This window comes from Rhamphochromis longiceps, linkage group LG7 (assembly GCF_057381845.1).
Source record: "Rhamphochromis longiceps isolate RC_006_pf linkage group LG7, R_longiceps_female_GT1.1, whole genome shotgun sequence".
NCBI classification, from domain to species: domain Eukaryota; kingdom Metazoa; phylum Chordata; class Actinopteri; order Cichliformes; family Cichlidae; genus Rhamphochromis; species Rhamphochromis longiceps.
The window spans coordinates 28,000,225-28,014,060 of NC_140563.1; the positions used below are offsets into that span (position 1 = coordinate 28,000,225).

At 39.4% G+C, this 13,836-nt stretch overlaps 2 protein-coding genes across 3 annotated transcripts in view; both read right to left on the bottom strand.

Moving 5' to 3' along the window:
• The window catches only part of aass (aminoadipate-semialdehyde synthase), a 100,053-nt gene extending 90,913 nt beyond the window's left edge, over positions 1–9,140 (bottom strand). Inside the window, exon 1 of the mRNA XM_085413173.1 lies at positions 9,005–9,140. The gene's annotated coding sequence lies outside the window, so the exon portion shown is untranslated. The remainder of the gene's footprint in view (positions 1–9,004) is intronic.
• On the bottom strand, positions 1,253–8,998 carry LOC146665474 (E3 SUMO-protein ligase ZBED1-like). 2 transcript variants are annotated; one of them, XM_085413175.1, is made up of 3 exons: positions 4,621–8,998; positions 4,004–4,353; positions 1,253–1,977 (listed from the first exon to the last, which is right to left on the bottom strand). In XM_085413175.1, exons 1-3 carry the CDS (start codon positions 5,453–5,455, stop codon positions 1,918–1,920), a joined length of 1,245 nt encoding a protein of 414 aa, XP_085269301.1. In that variant the 5' UTR covers positions 5,456–8,998; the 3' UTR covers positions 1,253–1,917. The 2 variants fall into 2 exon arrangements, with proteins under 2 accessions (XP_085269301.1, XP_085269300.1); XM_085413174.1 differs by lacking the exon at positions 1,253–1,977 and having other exon boundaries at positions 3,739–4,353.
• Positions 9,141–13,836: the final 4,696 nt, after the last annotated feature.

Sequence of the window (13,836 nt, forward strand, 5' to 3'; positions counted from 1 at the left end):
CGCAAAAAAGTCCCGGATGTGTTCTCGCTCCGCCCGTTTTATCGAGCATGCATCGGTGGGGACTTGTGTGGACTTGGTACAACTAAATATCCCAGAATGCATTTCGTCCAAAACTCAAACGCAGCAATGGCGGACGAGCGGGGTTGAAAACTTTTAAATATTACTCTTTCTGCGTCACAAAATAAACTTTTAAGTTATTTTCAAGCGAGAATGTAGCTGTGTAAACTTCAAATATTTGCTCGATTTATCAAGATATCATATATTTCCAAACGCGCTCCGACGTTTTCGGAGACGTCTGTGACCTGCCAGCTCCAAAGAAAACAGCGAGGTCGAGGATCATTAGAGCCGGCGAGAACAGCGGACTCCCGGCACATTGTTTTCAACCCCCCCGCGGTCTTTTCGCTACTCAGGTTAAACAAACCCCAAACCCCAGCAGCTGTCTATTGTACTAAAATAAAAATAAAGGCGTTCTAACATCTCACCTGCTTGTTTTTATTAAGACATACATGTACACTATTTTTATTAATAGAGATTTTGCTACTGAGGTTAAACATGATATATAAGTAACTTAGATCACTTCTAAATGTTAATGTTTGGTTTATTTCAGTGTTTTATTTGTTCCTGAGTAAATCGGTTTGTCTGTGATTAAAGTTAAGCTTCATAACATATTACTCACAGTTAAATTAAGAGGGGACAGCAGTAAAAACTCCGGACCTGTGACATCATCATGTACGCTGGTGTTCCAGTTGTACAAATCACGAGTCCGTGCTCGCGTTCTCGGCAAGTCCGTACTCCCGTGCGGTCCAGGCAAGTCCGGTCTCGCCGAGAACGCGAGTACATACTTCCGTACTTAGAATTGAGAAAGGGCCCAGATTCCTTCCCCCACCAGCGAGATAATGTTCCGATACCCAGCCTCGATAGCCAGGGACTGGACCCCCAGTTTCCAACGATGATGGCAGCTACTTAGTTTTAATATTTCTCTTTCTGAGTCACAAAATAAACTTTTAAGATATTTTCAGGCAAGAAGGTAGCTGTGTAAACTTCAAATATCTGCTCGATTTATCAAGACATCACATATTTACAAAAGTGCTCTGACGTTTTCTAGGGCTGCTCGATTATGGCAAAAATGATAATCACCATTATTTTCAATGAAATTGAGATCACGATTATTTCACGATATTTATTTAACAATAACAATGCATTGAATAATTGCTTTAAAGATTGTTTTATATTATTTTTTGACAATGTGCAAATTCTGATAACCGTCCAAATGTTTGCAATATAAAAAATAAATAAAAAGATGTAAACATTAATGTTTAGTGAACTTCAAACTACTGCATAATATTTATGCATACAAATAACCAAACATCAAGGCAAGCTGTGTAGCCACACAATGCACAATTGCATCAAACTGACATTGAGGTATGTCAACTAAAGTTGCTGCCTGAACAAAAATAAAATTAAACACTGAAAGTAGTACCTTTTATAAGAAATAAATAAAAACTAGTAGGCCCGAGTCCCATACAATCTCAAAATGGCTCAACAAAACATGGTTCCTGCAACCTTTCAAAGGTTTTTAGCCAAAAACACCAGCCTATTGACATGATCAGGCTTCAGGGATGCACGCAGGCAGTTGACAACATTTCCACCAGTGCTAAAGACCCTTTCTGATGAGGCACTTGTGGCTGGGATGCAAAGATATTTCTTTGCCAGGATGGAGAGTCGTGGGAAGAGGTTCTGTGATAGCTTCCACCACCCCAGTGGGTCTTCCTCTGTGTCCAGGGTCCCTGCCTGGAGGTAGGCCTGAAGCTCAAAAGCTATGGCCTGGTCCAGTTGAAGAACATGTTCTGCACCTGGAGCTGTGCTGTGAGGGGCCTTAAAGAAGCTGCTTAGGCCCTTTTTCCTCTTCTTTTGGTTTTATGCACCATTATCAGCAACCTCCGTGTTACCAACGGGTGTCCCCATCACTATAGCCTCCTTTAATGGGACAAATATAAAATGACAGCAACACAGAATGAGGAACCAGTTTTATCTGTCTCGGGTTTGGCATTCTAAAATACAATCCTTAAATAATTACTATAAATAATGATAGATAGATGGATAGATAGATGGATAGATATATGTTTAGTATCTTTATAAATACCATGATGGACTTCATTTCCATTGTCAGTCTGGCTTTTATTGTCTCTTGGCTGACCTCACTTACATACAGTGGGGCAAAAAATCAGCCACCGATTGTGCAAGTTCCCCCACTTAAAATGATGACAGAGGTCAGTAATTTGCACCAGAGGTACACTTCAACTGTGAGAGACAGAATGTGAAAAAGAAATCCATGAATTCACATGGTAGGATTTGTAAAGAATTTATTCGTAAATCAGGGTGGAAAATAAGTATTTGGTCACCTCAAACAAGGAAAATCTCTGGCTCTCACAGACCTGTAATGTCTTCTGTAAGAAGCTTTTCTGTCCCCCACTCGTTACCTGTATGAATGGCACCTGTTTGAACTCATCATCTGTATAAAAGACACCTGTCCACAGCCTCAAACAGTCAGACTCCAAACTCCGCCATGGCCAAGACCAAAGAGCTTTCGAAGGACACCAGGAAAAGTATTGTAGACCTGCACCAGACTGGGAAGAGTGAATCTACAATAGGCAAGCAGCTTGGTGTGAAAAAATCAACTGTGGGAGCAATCATCAGAAAATGGAAGACATACAAGACCACTGATAATCTCCCTCGATCTGGGGCTCCACGCAAGATCTCATCCCGTGGGGTCAAAATGATCATGAGAACGGTGAGCAAAGATCCCAGAACCACACGGGGGGACCTGGTGAATGACCTGCAGAGAGCTGGGACCAAAGTAACAAAGGTCACCATCAGTAACACACTACAACGGCAGGGAATCAAATCCCGCAGTGCCAGACGTGTTCCGCTGCTGAAGCCAGTGCATGTCCAGGCCCGTCTGAAGTTTGCCAGAGAGCACATGGATGATACAGCAGAGGATTGGGAGAATGTCATGTGGTCAGATGAAACCAAAGTAGAACTTTTTGGTATAAACTCAACTCGTCGTGTTTGGAGGAAGAAGAATACTGAGTTGCATCCCAAGAACACCATACCTACTGTGAAGCATGGGGGTGGAAACATCATGCTATGGGGCTGTTTTTCTGCCAAGGGGACAGGACGACTGATCCGTGTTAAGGACAGAATGAATGGGGCCATGTATCGTGAGATTTTGAGCCAAAACCTCCTTCCATCAGTGAGAACTTTGAAGATGAAACGAGGCTGGGTCTTCCAACATGACAATGATCCAAAACACACCGCCCGGGAGACAAAGGAGTGGCTCCGTAAGAAGCATTTGAAAGTCCTGGAGTGGCCTAGCCAGTCTCCAGACCTCAACCCCATAGAAAATCTGTGGCGGGAGTTGAAAGTCCGTGTTGCTCGGCGACAGCCCCAAAACATCACTGCTCTCGAGAAGATCTGCATGGAGGAATGGGCCAAAATACCAGCTACTGTGTGTGCAAACCTGGTAAAGACCTATAGTAAACGTTTGACCTCTGTTATTGCCAACAAAGGTTATGTTACAAAGTATTGAGTTGTATTTTTGTTATTGACCAAATACTTATTTTCCACTCTGATTTACGAATAAATTCTTTACAAATCCTACCATGTGGATTCATGGATTTCTTTTTTCACATTCTGTCTCTCACAGTTGAAGCGTACCTCTGGTGCAAATTACTGACCTCTGTCATCATTTTAGGTGGGGGAACTTGCACAATCGGTGGCTGACTAAATACTTTTTTGCCCCACTGTATCTCAGTTTGAACCTTGGGTCCAGGACAGTGGCCATGTCAAGCAACTCTTGTGTTGGTGAGTCACCATACTTTTCATTTAGGTACTCCAGTATTCTCCTCTTGATGCATTTTGAGAGGTCTGTGTCATCATCTTGCTCAGCCAAGACTGAGTTGTTAAATAGGTGGAGTGTTGGTTTTATTAAAGACACACTCACATATTTCTCTTCAGAAAGTGCATCAGTGAATTCAACCAGAGGTCCCAAGGTCTTGTTGATGGCCTCAAGGACATCAATGTCCTGCCATGAGGGGATGAGGTGCCTGGTTCCTTTGTCTTGGGAGAGGACATGGGCAATGACCTTCTGCTGCTCAAGGACTCTGGAAACCATGGCCTGCCTAGATCCCCATCTGGTTGGACATTCAGTCTTTAAGGAGTGGTCTGGCAGTTTGAGGTCTATCTGTGCCTTTTTCAGCTCTCTCTTTTTTTTCCAACTGAATGAAAAGGTGCTGACCACTTTTTTGCAGACCCCCACTGCACGCTCAATCCTGTGATCTTTCATGGCTCTTTCTATAAGAACATAAAAAATATAAACAAGCATTATCAGGATGATGACTGTCATTTCCTTGAGTGTGAATGAATAAGAAAAAGTGATGGTAGCTTATTTATGTGTTTGTATAATTCATAGAAAATGTGTTTGACTGTGAGAATGAATAAAAGTATCTCTGAATTTAAATTGTTTTTTATTTATTATATTCATTCGAAGCATTATGTTGTATACTTATTGAAAGAAAATCACATTATGCATCATATTCAGTAGGAATTAGGCCTACTCACCTATGGCCAAATGTAATCTGTGCCCAAAGCACTGGAGCCTCATCCAGCCATTCAGTTCTGCAGCCAGTATGACATTTGCAGCGTTGTCTGTGGTTATACAGACGAGTTTACTCTCCTCCAGATCCCACGTAGCCAGTGCTTGTTTCAGACCTGCAGCTATGTTCTGTCCTGTGTGGTCTTCTGGGAAAAAGGATGTCTGGAGACATTTCATTTTCATGTTGAAATCCATGTCAATGAAATGTACCGTGAGGCTCAAATACGGCTCCATGGTGCGGCTTGACCACAAGTCCGTTGTGGTGGCAAAATATTGGGCTGTAGGCACTTCCTTTGTGACACCATCATGACACTCGTCATATAAAGCGGGAATCGCCACTCGACTAAAATAGTGACGAGATGGCAAGTTATACCATTTGTCCAAAGTGTTGATTAGTTTCTTAAAGCCGGGGGTGTCCACTGTGTTAATTGAGCATTGGTCTTTGGCGAGGAAAAACGTTACCGTGTTTGTTATCTCCTTGTGTCTCTGGGAGCTGGTGGGATATTTAGTCGCGTTGTACATGGTAGCGTGAATGGAGGTCTGTGAGGATGAAGCATGTGTTGTTGAGGGTTTTTCTCTATGCTCCTTCATTGTTTGATCGTATGTCACTTTGTGAGCGGTCTTCAAATGATTGAATAAATTTGTAGTGTTGCCCTGTGGTGCAGCTACAACACCGTAGCAAAGTTTACACACTATATCGACTTGATCCACATCGGACTCCGCGAACCCATAATGTTTCCACACCACTGAAGTAGTTTTACCTCGCTTTTCAACCAACGGCATTCTTTCTTTAGCAGCCATTATCCTCTCCAAATAACGTCTGCTTAGCTCTCCTCAGATACTCTTAATTGATGTGACACGTGTTCGAAACGCAGAGAGGTGCGCTCGATTTGCCACCTCGCAAGAGTAAAGCACGAGGGAGGTGCTAATAATCGGCTCAGTCATTTTTAATGATCGTTGAAAGCTCAGATCGTAATCGTGATTAAAATTCGATTAATTGAGCAGCCCTAACGTTTTCTGATTAAACAGAAATGTGAGATGGTCGAGAATTTGTCCTGTTATATTTGAGGGAGCAAGGAGCAGACGGCTGAGTTTATTAAACTCCACCGAGACAATCTACAAATTTCATTAAAAGTTTAATAAACTATTATTTTGTCTTTATTTTTAGTTAGCACATACCTTAAACACTTCAAGTTGTAAGCTAATGATAGTTAAATAAGAGCAGACGCATGCTGGTGCAATAGGCTGTATGTTTTACATCCAATGGATGCATGATCTGATTGGTTGACTAATCACAAAAATAATCGGTGACTAGTCGACTATCAAAATAATCATTTGTGGCAGCCCTACATCCATGTACATACTGGAAATGACAGCTTCAACACGGCATTTAACCTTTCATTAGTCAACTGGCTTGATTCAAAATGCAAAAGAACCCACCCATTATTTTAGACACACTCTAGATCTTGTTCTGACATTTGGCATAGAAACTGATCATTTAACACTATTTCCTGAAAACCCTCTTTTGTCAATCCATTTCCTACTAACATTTACATTTACAATAATGGATTACACCTAGAGCTGGGCGATAGAACGATAACGATATGTATCGCGATATAACTTTTACTCGATAGAGAAATTAAGCTATCGCGATAGACCTCGCCGCTCTTGTCCTCTTAAAAAAAAAAAAAAAAAAAAAAAAAAGGTCAGCCAATCCAAATCAAGTAGCGCAGAGCCGAACCAATCACAGCCACAGCGTCACGTCGCGTGACTTGTTACGTACAGCACAAGTGCCAAGCCGCACGTGTGTTTGTTTGGGAAGCAGCCAGCGGGTAATGGAGCCAGCGCGTAATGGAGGAAATGAGTGTGCCGACTAGAAAAATCAACCGAGCGTGACCGAAGAGAAAACAGATAATGGTTCCAACGCCGGAGAGATTGTCGAACGGAAGAGCCATAGAAGTTCCGTAGTGTGAAGGTATTTTGGCTATTTCAAGTCTGACAAAAAACAGAGTAGCGTGCACTGTAAATGTGCCGAAAGCAAGTCTGGAAATACAATAAACTGGTGAATGCGTCACACTGTGCGCCACGTTATTGTTTCGGTGAAATGAATTTCTACAATACTGTTACTGTTAATTCTACTCTCTGCAGTGTTTAAATGCTTACATATACACACAGTTACTGTCCCTCCACACATACGACTCGGTTCTGCTTCTATGCCCCAGCTTTGTTTACTTTTTCCCACCGAGGCTTCTAGACTTCTGATTGGCCAACATTTCTGCACGGTTAGGAATCTAGCGCCACCTGCTGCTTTGACATGTTCATAGCAGCGTTTTCCTTCATTTCTGCCTTTATGTGTGGACGGGATTATTTTTTAAAACGAAAACGGAAAATCTCCGTTTTCAAAAATACCCGTGTACGTGTGGACGTAGCCTCAGTGTCTGACTGGAAGCGCTAATTCGTCATTCGGCTTTTGTCAGACTAAAGTAACTGTTAAAACTGTTTGAAAAGCTCAGCTATACAACAAGGAGAGATTGAGAATTTCCTTTTAGTTCTCAGTTTATTTGATATTGACAAAAGTTAGTCAATTTTGTCTGTTCTTCTGTAAAACAAACTAAGATTTATTTTTAGAATTAATATTTTGTTTCTAAGTGGAATTGACAATTTAGTCTGTTTCGTTTGTTCTATTTTGAAACTTAAACGCTTTAGCGGCTGCCTTTTGTGTAGTTTGCAATATTTGCCTTTATTTATCTGAAAAAGTCTCATGTTCCTTAAGTACATCTACCCTGTTGAACTTATTATGGGAAATAAATATTTAAATAAAAACAAGCTGCTGATTATTTCACATTTTACTTGTGAGCAACGGCACATTTAAATCTTACAAATATAGTTATTTGGCTTATATCGTGATAGATATCGTTATCGCCTGAAATGAAAAAAACATATCGTGATATGAAAAAATCTCATATCGCCCAGCTCTAATTACACCACAATGGAATAGATTACATCACAGCAGATGTCTTTCTGAATGCGCTGTAACCAAGTTTAAGGATATAATTAATCCACTGATATCTTCTTCAATGCCTTCAATGCGGAAAAAATTGTAGAGCAGCTACCTGAAGCTACTCCCACAGAGGTTGATTATCTTGTTATTATTTTTACTTCTTCACTGCATTCAACTCTAGATATTGTAGCTCCTCTAAAAAAGAAACCCTCACATCAGAAGTACTTGACTCCCTGGTGTAACTCACAAACACGCACCTTAAACCAGAGTACTCCTAAGCATGAGAGGAAATGGCGTCTCACCAGTAGGGCTGCAGCTAAAAATGATTTTGGTAGTTGACTAGTCTGCTAGTTTTTTTGTGATTAGTCAGTTAGTCAATGATTATTTAAATAACTCTTATCTCTGTGTCCTCTGGGAAAATATCCTGTTCTAGTTTCCAGTACCTCACCTGCTTAAGTCTGCCCACCTTAATATCACCCTGTTGTCTTGTCCCATGAAAAATTAAAATAATGACCTAGAAAATCAATTTGAAAAAAATTTATTTTTAACAATATTCAATAAGACTGTCAGAATAAAAATGAAATAAATACAAATATTAAGTAATACAAATTAAAATACTAGTAGTATTTAAACATAAAAAAAATAATGTGTACATGGGAAACTTTAAAAAAAAAATTTCCGTGTACAACCATATCTTTTTTTTTTTTCTACCACTCAGTGGAACAAACCACATTTAATATTGTTACCAGACTGCGTTTTGTTATCTCTTGTAACTCTCCATTGAATCTTGGGCTTCAGTGCCTTATTGTTGTGAGGACTCTACATTAAGGCAAAAGGTTGGTAAACAATTAAAATGAATATACTTCACAACACTTTAAAACGATTAAAATGCATGTTTTGTCCTGTACTATTATTCTGCTTTATTCTGTATTATTTTTGATGTAACTGCCATTTCCCATGGGCCATGCCCAAGTCAGAGTAAGGCTAAACAACACCTCAGTGCATTTGCCAGACACTTTAGAAATGCTCCGGAAAACGTAAGAATAACAAAATTGGATGCTTCTGTTAAGTGAGCCTTAATTACCACGGCATATGAAGTACATTGCACTACTTTGTGATCGATAAGCTTGTTGAACACCACACAACACCAAACAATCATTGTCAAAAATCTAACAACACAGACACAGCAGTAAAATCAGTAAACGTATAAGTGGACCTCAGCGTTGATTTTAGCTAGCAGTGTGGCTTTAATCGACAGTCTGTTACCACATGAGTCAGTTCTGTTCAAAACGCTTAACATTTCAAGCGCTCGATAATGGGCTAGACGTGCTGCAGCTACCCGAACCCACCTTACTGACTGCTTTCTCTACACCACAACGGGTCCAGGCGATGAAATTTGGCGACTATTCACCGAAAACAGTGGAGGTGAGAAGACGTTCAACTTTACGCAGACACTACTTCGCACGCGCACAGGCTGAACCAAGCTACTTCCGGTCACTATTTCAAAATAAAAGTAAAAAGTAAAACCTCACGTAAGATGACAACATTCTACCGTACGTACCTACATGCAATGTGATACGTAATATAATCTAACGTAATGAAACCAGCAGAGGTAGAGGTCCTACAGGGTATGACCGTTAGTGTTACGAATGCGTACGTGCGTAAGATATGTAAGCTAACATGGGTAAAAATTACAAATATTATTTTTGTGCAGATTTTGAGGACTCACAAATGCGTGCATCCACAAATACGAAGCAATTTAATAACATGTAAACCTATTTTATGAATGCGTTCATTAAAACCTGGATAAATAGTGATTATTTACACACAACTTATTAAGTTCAGTTTAAAAGTTCTCTTAAAAACTCTTCTTTGCATGCAAACTTCTAAAACTTCACGTAACATCCATCTCGCTCTCTTAAAAAAACCTTAAATGAGTGTGCACCAATCGCCTGATACGCACAAGTCACGTCTCACGCCCACGTGGGGTTTGGAAGCACTGCCAGCTTCGCACAAATCCATAAATATAAGCCGCGTTCAATTCCCAGTGTAAAACTGGGACATCTGGCCTTTCACTGTTCTTCTGCATTTTTTTTTTTAATGAAGCGTTCCTTTTTTTTAAATATAAACAGAACAGCTTGTCGCCCATCTACCAGAAAACATAGTTTTAACAATTAGGCATTACACAGTAGCCTATGAAGGTTTATATATGTTTTAAATAATTTGCTGCTACATCCTGAAGTATTCAGGATTAGTCATTAAGCTAATTGTGGCTCTAACTCGGGAGGTTGAGCAGTTCAACTACTAATCAGGATTCAGTGCCTGCTCCAGTTTACCTGTCTCTAGTATCTAGATACTAACCCCAAGTTATCTCTGATACGTCCATCCAAGTATGTGTTTGAATATTAGATAGAAAGTACTTATGTAGAAAAAAGTTCTGCGTATAAATGGGTGAATGAGGCAGTTTGTTCGAATTGCTTTTAGTGCTCGGAGTAGAAAAGTGGAGTAGAAAAGTGCTATATAAGAACCAGTCAATTTATTATCAGAGAATGCCTGATTTTTCACAACAGGCCTCTGTGTAGCATCTATATTTTTTTATATATATTTTATTTATTGTTTACTCTATTTAATTTGTAAAATATGTGTACACACACACACACACACACACACACACACACACACACACACACACACACACACACACACACGTAGAAAAACATTTAGTATTCACATCCAGAAATGCATATACTATTATATATTGTACATATATTTATTAGTTTCAGATGTAGCCATTCTTGTATTTTGCTTGTTTACATTATTGTATTTTGCACAACTCTGTTGCTTGTGAAGCTCGCACACAAGAATTTCACTCACATGTACTGTACCAATGTACCTGCACATGTGATGTGACAATAAAAGTGATTTGATTTGATTTGATTTTGATTTGATAATTGCTAATACTATTAATTTTCTAGTAGAGGGGTTATGGGCTGTTTGGTTTGTTTAGAACTGTCAGTTGTTTTGTTTCTTTTTTTAAAAATTGAGGAGTACAGAGAAGAGTTTTACACAGGGACATGGACGCAGGTTACATTTGTGGATCTGTGCAAAGCTGGCAGTGTGAAATTTACCTCAAAACCCCATGTGGGCATGAGATGTGATCTGTACTCGTGAGGCATCAGGCACTTGCTGCACACGCATTTAAGGTTTTAGTGAGCAAGAGATATGTTACCAGCGGTGGACGGCGGTGGATCTAGAGAAATTTTCTTAGAGTGACATGAGGGTGGCACGGATATCAAATGGAGTTGCCAAATCAAAGGCATTTCTTAATACAGATGCAGGGTTTACATTCTGTAATATACATAATCCATGGTTAAAATACATCAAATGCAGTAAGTACACACGTTTCACAGCTAAAGACATTTTTATTTCAAAAAGTTCATAATTAGACCAGGGCTTTTATGATTGTGTTGGGTTTTTGTTACCTCTCTTGTGAAGCACTTTATGACGTCTGTCAATGTAATGTGCTATATAAATAAACTTTTACTTAAACATAGCACAACCTCATGTGTCTAAATTTAGACTTATTTTTTCATTGACGTACTGTATTAACATAGTTGATCTAAAATCACACAAAAAACATCCCAGTAGGGAAAAACCACAAACATGTTTAGTGAATAATTTTCATAATTTGAAATGCAAATATACATTTAACAAACTTTACAAATTTTGTAAACAATAAAGTTATACACAACTATTTACCTAAAAATGCAGCCAATGCCTCTGGCATTTTTTGTATAACCATTTAAAACTAATGAACTACTAAAACTAAAATTACAGAACAATTAGGTTTGACAATAAGATGCCGCAAAAATTATTTGTGCCACTCCAAAAAAAAGTTTGTTCGCCACAAGACAGAGGAGAAATTCCCTGGCCTAAACCCTGCTTCCCTGACAACAGGAGGTAAATGGACTGGTTCTTATATAGCGCTTCTCTACTCTGAGCACTCAAAGCACTTTATACAACTAATTCATTCACCCAACTCATTTAAGTTGTTAGTGCTCACTATCTAACATTCATACACATTTACACTCCTGGATGCATCAGAGAGCAACATGTGGTTAGCATCTTGCCCAAGGATATTTGGCATGCAGACTGGAGCAGTCTGCCAGCCTGGGATCGAACCACCAACCTCCTGGTTAGTAGCTGACCTGCACTACCACCTGAGCTACAGCCAGCCAACCAAGGACAGAGATACAGGTGTATCCCACTTGGAGACAGTGATTGCATTACAATCTGCCTTTTGTGACATTTTAGCAGCAACTGTGACATTCACTAGTAATCTCATTATTCTGGAGAAACCAAAACAAACGACCACACTACACACTAACAATACACTCCAAACAAACTAAACATCACAAATCTCTCTCGTCTCAAACTCACTGTTGATCTCTCCGCAATCACTGCCAAAATTTTCCCTGCATCCTAAACAAACAAATGTCAGGTGTTGCCATATAATTTTTTTTGATTGGTCGACATTTTTCTACCAATAGGAAATGGGAGGCACTGTTTTTCTTGGTTTATTTTTGCGCTGTCCTTGAAAATGCCATTTTAAATGCTTTTTCCCCACAATAAATGTAACGACAGTATTCATAAAAAATTATCACATATGTTTTTTTGATCATAACTCTGATTTTAATGGCATATCAATAAAAACTGAAAACTGGTATATAGAGTTTGAAGTCCGAACTTTCAACACAAGTTGGCTGCAGCTTGTTGCTGTGTCAGCTTACATTGGTCATGTCGACCCCAGAGAGTTAATAACACTCACCTTTATTCCATTTCCAGACTGTGTTGAAATCTAAAACACAGATGAGCTCGGCACAATCATAGTGGGTTGCTACTGACAACAAAAAATAAAGCTGTTCCACGCTATGAGATGAACCATTTTTTAATGGGTGAGAGGGGTTAACACAATGCAATATATTCACTTTTAGAATTTACATTCAGTGTTAATTGTAGCTCAAAGTGTTAATACTAGCTTATAAACAACGATGTCATTTGCAAAACTAGGGTGGGACTAGGGGTGGCAAGAAATTATTTTAGGGTGGCACATGCTACCCCATACCACCACTGTAGATCCGCCCCCGGATGTCACCTGTAGTTTTAGACATGTATACATAAATCAGTTGTATCGTAAACAATCGGAACACCTTGTTTTCTGGTTGTTGAGCAGCCAGTCTACTCTCCTCTACCCTCTATGGGTTTTTTTGTCTTGTTTTTCAGCGAGACATACCACGTCGACATGACTGGACTGGTAATCTGCCATAACCGGCATTTGCACGGAGGACCGACAAGTCCTCGAAGGGCAGCTGCGCACATACAAGCACTGTCAGCAAGCCTATTCGTTCGTTCCAAAAGTATTGCAAGCTCTTTCCAAATATCAATAGTGGATTAATCAATCAATGTTTATCCTCTACGATCTGTGTGTAGTACTACTGAATGGTTCAACATTAATAATTATATATATATATATATATATATATATATATATATATATATTTTTTTTTGGAAATGAAAAACATTACCTCAAACATACACTATAAAGAATGTCTGAACTTTTTTTTGTTGACTAACAGGTTAAACTTCTTTTTTTTTAGCCCATGACACATTTAAATAACAGAAGCTAACCCAAAGAATGCTTTAGAGACAGACACATTTATAGTCCAGGTCTCCAAAATACCGGGTTTCAAAATACATGATATATATAAAGTGCCTTCACATCTTTCTGGGCCTACAAAATCTACTACGTATATGGCTTCATGATGCTGGTCCGGGATTGTATGGATATTTTTGTGGAGACTGAATATCAGTTTTTTGTATTGCTTTCTAGTGGGTGAGTGATGGTGTTCACTGTGATTGAGCAACGTCCATTTAGTAAGTGGGTTTCAGCTGGGTGGCTGTGCTGCCCTTTGCGTTTAAAGTTGCCTCGAGCTTGGTACACCACTGAAGACTAGGTAGGTAAAGTTAGGGTTTTATTGTTTTTAGCATTTTAGGCTGGGAGTTGCACATAGTAAACCAGTGGCACCAAACTTGGTAGGAGGTTTGAGACCATTCATTATTATGGTCTTGTAGCTGAGGCAGGTAGGCTGTTTTAAAGTTGGCATTGTGTGTACACCATGTG

What these genes read in the sequence shown, in the direction of transcription:
- LOC146665474 (XM_085413174.1), bottom strand. Translation starts at nt 5,455, where the DNA reads ATGGCTGCTAAAGAAAGAATGCCGTTGGTTGAAAAGCGAGGTAAAACT. An exon ending in CAGATTACATTTGGCCATAG is followed by an intron (nt 4,354 to 4,620) that starts GTGAGTAGGCCT and finishes ATGTTCTTATAG; the next exon opens with AAAGAGCCATGAAAGATCAC.